The sequence below is a fragment of the Dipteris shenzhenensis genome, chromosome 6, assembly GCF_047967505.1.
Source record: "Dipteris shenzhenensis isolate YYH24624 ecotype China chromosome 6, Dip_SZ_1.0, whole genome shotgun sequence".
NCBI classification, from domain to species: Eukaryota; Viridiplantae; Streptophyta; class Polypodiopsida; order Gleicheniales; family Dipteridaceae; genus Dipteris; species Dipteris shenzhenensis.
The window spans coordinates 56,880,513-56,887,231 of record NC_141601.1 but is presented as its reverse complement, the minus strand read 5'-3'; the positions used below and the strand labels follow the sequence as shown (position 1 = coordinate 56,887,231).

At 41.3% G+C, this 6,719-nt stretch overlaps 1 protein-coding gene across 1 annotated transcript; it reads left to right on the top strand.

The window, feature by feature from the left end:
• Positions 1-1,843: 1,843 nt before the first annotated feature.
• LOC147901393 (putative inorganic phosphate transporter 1-4) lies at positions 1,844-3,607 on the top strand. The gene has a single exon (XM_087375444.1). It carries the CDS (start codon positions 1,980-1,982, stop codon positions 3,564-3,566), a length of 1,587 nt encoding a protein of 528 aa, XP_087231570.1. The 5' UTR covers positions 1,844-1,979; the 3' UTR covers positions 3,567-3,607.
• Positions 3,608-6,719: the final 3,112 nt, after the last annotated feature.

Below are 6,719 nucleotides of genomic sequence, written 5' to 3'. Positions count from 1 at the left end.
GAGCCAGATCCCGTGGATATGGTTGCGATCACTTGTATATTACTCTGAATCTCGTCCTTGCATTTATTCTTTCTGCTTTGGCCGCTTCATATCTCTCAATCCACTTCTGCATTTCCTTGCTATTGAGGATATAAAACTTATTGAATTTCTCCATTTGCTCTTCGCTCATCTTTCTTTCAATCCCTTTTCCTTGGGGAACCTCACCAACGATGCGATCATCATCCTTGTTATGCCAAGCTTACGGCATATCGGGATCCATGGATGCAAGAAACTCTGTGATATATACTAATGACTTGCACAAGCCATCCCTCTACCATGCTTGCTTCTGGTCTTGCTCTTTGTCTTACAAATCCCTTCAAAGTTTTCATAAACTGCTTGAGAAAAAACATCCACTGACTATGAACGGTACCTACAATAGCCACCTCATCAACTATGTGCACAAGCAAGTGTACTTGAGTTGTCATAATGCTCGAGGGAAAGTGCTTCTCAAGCAAGCATACGACTTCGATAGATTCCACCCTAGCCTTCTCGATGCTCGATATGGAGATCTCTTTTTGAGATATCCACCTATTTCACATGCCCATGTAAGATATTTTCATAATCAGTCTACAGATTATTCAGCTTAAATTGAAGAAAATGCAATCAATGCGATTTGATAGAAAGCATACCTCACAATACCATTGATCTTGAATATAGCATTTCTAACATCTTCTTGTAAGCACCCTTTTATTGTTATTGGAAGGATGAACTATCAAAGCAACAAAGAAGTCATGTCAACAATATAACATAATCATAATTACGCTAACGCATCCCGATCATCGGTACACTAATCCTATAGCTTAGAATACCTGTAAGACCTTGTGCCAATCATGGGACTTGAGCCCACTAAGCTTATTAAGCAACGCATGTACCCTATGGGTGTTTGAAAAGAGGCAATGTCTGCCTTGACTGCTGCCTCCTCCCTCATAGAGAGGATCCACGTTGCTTTCGGGAGGATAACTTTTTCGGAAGCATGTACTTGGGGCCACAAACGAGACATCCTATTCATAGCACGCAAGTCTTCTCGCACTCCTCTCAAGTCTTTGGAACCAACCAAGTGGGCCTAAATAGTAGCCCCCACATTCTTGAAGATATACATGGGATCCAAGAGATGATTGATTTGTAACTGACCCCAATAAGGAAGCTCGTGAAAGATCAATAGCATGTTCATACCAAGAGGAGGTTTCTCTCCATTCGCCCTCCAAGCCTGAATCTAGTCACTTGTCTTCAAATATGATGGTGGTGGATCAAGCTAACCTCCACGCATGAGATGGTCCAGCAGAAGGTATCGAGCATGACCTTCATAAACATTTTTCCTCATATGTTTGGAGTATCGTGCAAGTAATTTTGAAAAAATGCGGTCCACAAATAGGACAAGCATGGTACCCACTTGTAACAAGTCCTACACGATAGTGATTTCGATTGCAAATGCCAACTTTCCTACGACACCGCGTGAAAATATAGGAGAGCTTATTGAAAGGAAATGTGGGGCGGCAATATGGCCAGGAGGCAATGAGGGCAAGCAACAACCACAGCGAGAGAGGAGAGTGGGGTCCTGTAGCCCATGAGCTTCAAGGAAGCGGTGAATATTCGCGGATATGCGGGTAGAGCAGGCCGGGGCTATGGACGTTTTGTTTGCGAGGAGGACTACGTCCTGTGAATGTTGCGTGAGGGCTCATCTAAAGAAGACTTGCAGAAGTTTCAGTCATCCTTCATCGATATTATCAACAACTCAACATTTTGACTATCTTCGGTCCCTGGCTTGCGTCTTAGACTTTTAAGTCGCAGCTTCCGTACAGCTTCGGTCCCTGGCTCCTAGCTTCTTGCCCTTCTTTTATATGACCACGACTCCGGTTCCGCTTTTGCAAAATAGCTTCAGAATTGGCTAATTCCTTCCCCTCTCTTCGATTTGCATATACGAATCTCTCAACTTTCTCCCTATGGCGAAGAAGCACTTGGAGGTTCTCACTGCCCTAGACAAGGCGAAAACCCAATGGTATCACTTCACCGCCATCATCATCGCGGGAATGGGTTTTTTCACCGACGCCTATGATCTCTTCTGCATTTCCACTGTCACCAAGCTCCTGGGAAGACTCTATTACTATAACCCGGCCACAGGACAGCCTGGCATTCTCCCACAAGGAGCGAATTCGGCGGTCACTGGGGTTGCACTAGCTGGGACGCTGGTTGGGCAACTTTTCTTTGGGTGGCTCGGGGATAAACTTGGAAGGAAGAAAGTCTATGGAATAACACTGATGCTTATGGTCGTGAGCTCGATTGCCTCGGCCTTGTCTTTCGGCAGCACGGCAAAATCGGTGATCACAACACTTTGTTTCTTCAGATTTTGGCTGGGCGTTGGCATCGGTGGGGACTACCCTTTGTCTGCCACGATTATGTCCGAGTACGCCAACGCCCGCACCCGTGGGGCGTTTATCGCCGCGGTGTTTGCGATGCAAGGTTTCGGAATTCTATCAGGAGCGGCCGTGTCTATCATTGTGTCGGCTGCATTCAAGCATGAATATCATCGACCCTCTTTTCAGGATGATCCGATTGCTTCTACACCGCCCCAGGCCGATTTTGTCTGGAGGATAATCTTGATGGTCGGGGCTGCTCCTGCTGCGTTGACGTATTATTGGAGGATGAGAATGCCCGAGACAGCTCGCTACACGGCCTTGGTCGAGGGGAACACAAAGCGAGCAGCGCAGGACATGGCCACCGTTCTGCAGGTAAAATTCGAGGATGAAGCTGAAGGGCCTGCCTCCCCGCCTCCAGAAACTTATGCACTTTTCACAAGCAAATTTCTAAAGCGGCACGGACTGCATCTGCTGGGCACTACCAGTTGCTGGTTCTTCCTTGACATCGCATTCTACAGCGGCAATTTTTCCCAGAAGGACGTCCTCACGGCAGTGAACTGGTTGCCAGCCGCAAAGAGCATGTCTGCCATCGAAGAAGTCTATAAAATCTCGAGGGCACAGGCCCTGATCGCCCTATGCTCGTCCGTCCCCGGGTATTGGTTCACCGTCTTCACGATCGACATAATCGGCCGCTTCATCATCCAACTGCAGGGGTTCTTCTTCATGACAGCCTTCATGCTGGCGGTGGCCATACCTTACAAACACTGGACAACCAAGGATCACAACGCCTTTCTAACGTTGTATGCGTTCACCTTCTTCTTCTCGAACTTTGGCCCCAACAGCACCACGTTCATTGTGCCTGCCGAATTGTTTCCTGCAAGACTGAGATCGACATGTCACGGGATCTCTGCTGCGGCAGGGAAGGCGGGAGCGATACTGGGTACGTTCGGATTCCAGTACATGTGGGAGGATCCAAACAGGAGCAAGGACGATCCTGGGTATGGACCGGGAATTGGGCATCGGAAGACGTTGTTAGTGGTAGCAGCCTGTAATGCAGCGGGCTTTCTCATGACATTCCTAATACCCGAGACCAACGGTAGATCGTTGGAGGATATTTCCGGCGAGAACGAGGACGAAGATGGCGAGCTTCAAGAGTTCGCAGCCAAGACCTGAATGGAAGTCCCTCCGTTGTGTATCATTAACTAGCACGTCCATATGTGTGATAAAAACGTTGTGTGCCTAATTTGTACAAGATTGTAATGCATTTCATTAACTCTTGCTGACTTTAGGTTAATCTAGTATGATGGTGTTTAAAATTAGGTTTAGCGGATAGTTTTCGGTTTAAACACTCTAGTCAGAATTTTTTTACTTTCTCTCTTATTTTGGATTATTAGTTTAAGAATTGAAAGATGAGAAGCTCTATTGCTTGGTACATATGATATGATGAATCTATGAACTAGGCTACATGTGGCTTAGAGAAAGAAGAAATGACTTTCTATATGGTCATAATGTGTTTTAGGAGTTACCAACATGGCAATCACAACTATAAAACTACTATTCCCTAATACATATGGTATGATTTGACAAAATTGTTCCATTGAGATGAATTGAATTGAGAAAGTTCACAAGAAAAAAAAAAGACATTTTGCTAAACAAGAGGGGATAAATGAATGGTAGCTACAAATATAGCTTTCATATTTGATAATTTCTTCGTGATGTTGTGAAAAGGGTTATACGAGATAATGTCTTTCATGTATTTTCTAGTTGCAAACGAAAACTATATGTGGTATCGTTACTAGCTACCATGATATTATGTTAATAATTCAAGAAATCAAAAACTTTGAAGTGTATTTAGACAATGATGTGCATATTATATTCTTCTGTCAGCCATAGAATAGTATAACATCATAAGAAAAAGAATTAAAGAATTAAGCATTGAATTTGTTATTATTTCTAAATATCATACTAGTATGTGATGGTATAGTTATTGAGAAATATGACAAAAGTAATGTTTGGATCTATACCAAAGTAACGTGAGAAATGAATGGATGCGGTATAGGTGTTTTTATTAGTACATGATAAAATATACTTTTTGACCATATCGATTATGATACTTGAACCTCAATGTAGTGTTGATCACTTGAGGTGGTCACTACATAAAAACATATAAAACACGTGCACGGTGCGAGCAAGCACATATTTAAAATATCCTACATTTATATTTTTACATTTTTTTGCATAATTGTTTACCCCTCTTCTATACGTATACATGTTTTTATTTTGAATTTAAACGGTCTCTCCTTACATTTACACACAAGTTACATTAGATATGTATTTTTTCAATCCCCTCCTATCCGTAAATGGCTCGTAAGTCCCCCTAATTTAATAATCCCCTTCCATGAATGAACCTACTATCTTACATATTTATAGAGTGACCGGCTCAAGGTTGATCATCAATAAATCACAACCTAAAAAGAGAATACTTATTTCAAAATATTTGCTCAAGTTTGAGAACCATCTAAGATATGATGCTCGATGGATGCCTAAATGATTCTTTCAAGCTTTTCCAAGACCTCATTAGTTCCTGTAATCAAACACGTAACTAAGGTAAGTTGCAATCCAAGTGAGAGGGATGCATTATTCTTGCTATGGATATCATTTTTTTAAAAGTTGTATTGAGTATGGAAAACTATTCCATAGGAGCGCACCGGAGATGAGAAGGGTTCTATTGGATGCTTTGCATGGTTTAGTTGGGGATGCCTATCTAGCTGCCTGTGTTTTGTCATGCCAGATGCTTAGTATTGTGGCTGATTCCATGTCAATACTCTTATTGCTAGCATTATTGGTATCGTGTTTGGTTATTGTACTTTAAGTGAAATTATATTAAGACTGGTTGATTCGGTGATTTGTTCAATTGCTTTAACAACTAACGTAATTGGTGGCTTGAGTATAGGTGATCGAGCTAATGATGAGGACTAGAGTCAACCATTTGCGGCGGTATTAAAACGTTAGTTTTAAAACGTTTAAAACATTTTTAAAGTTACTCTGGGGCATTTTACAACACCCCAGTAGTGATTTTTATCTGTAACTAGCTCCAGCCAGTTCCCGACCAGTATCTTCATACCGTACCGACCGGTATTTTATAATGCCGACTGGTTTAGAATATACATATCAGTATACATTTACACCGACCGGTATAATTAGCAACACTGACCGGTGTTTAGAGACACCAGCCGGTGTCGTTAATGTTATATATACCTGTGCCACACTTGTACTATTCACAAAATCCGAGATTCCTAGGATATTGTGGAGTCTTGGAAAAGACCCGAAGCATATGAAAGAGGATAAATAAAGCTGCAAAGAAATTTGTAAGTTTTGTTAGTCTTTCAAGTATGAAAAGGTATCTAGTGCCGGTGGTGGGCTCGCTTTTGCTGGTCGAAATCCACTCGCATGATACTAATTAGAAAATTAGCAATTGCATTACACATACTATTAGGTGAAGAGTAAGTTAGTTGCATGTGACATTGTACTTAGCTTTGAAACAATAGATGATTTTGATTTTATGCATGAAGAATATAAGTTGTTACTTGTCTAGATTGGAAACTCTTTGGAATGACTTGTCACTTAGGACTAGGTAGTTTCATGGCTTGGAATTTTAGTTTAGTTTCATAACTTATAGATGAAGAGTAAGGTAGTTGCATGTGACATTGTACTTAGCTTTTAAAAAATAGGTGATTTTGATTTTATGCATGAAGTATAGAAGTTGTTACTTGTCCAGATTGTAAACTCTTTGGCATGACTTGTCACTTAGGACTAGGTAGTTGCATGGCTTGGAATTTTAGTTTTGTTTCATAACTTATGATTTCATTCTAGATCCATGAAATATAGTACATAGATACTAGCAAAATTTAGGGAAATGGTAGAGTAGACACTAGTGAATGAAATGATTTACTTTTGGAATAGTTTATGTTTGTGTGTATGATTTTCTTACTTTTAGCATATGTATTTATTTATAAGCATGTAACTATAGCTTGTAACTATACCTAAAGTAAAAGTCAATGGGGCAGTTGGAGGTTCGCTTAAGCCGACCTGTAACAACTCGTTCGTTGATGGATAATATTAATTATACCACGTGCCAGATGGAGGTTCACTTAGGCTGACCTGGAACATCTCGTCTGTGGTTAAAATTCATACTATATATTACTAAAACTCTACAAACTAGTATTTAAGAATGATGGGGAAGTATTTGACTTTGAGCCGCTTGTGGACTCACTTATGTCAGCCACTTGCATCTCGCTCAAAGTATAGTTGGTTGTGGAACTCACA

Coding starts and splice junctions, on each gene's coding strand:
- LOC147901393 (XM_087375444.1), top strand. CDS start 1,980: ATGGCGAAGAAGCACTTGGAGGTTCTCACTGCCCTAGACAAGGCGAAA.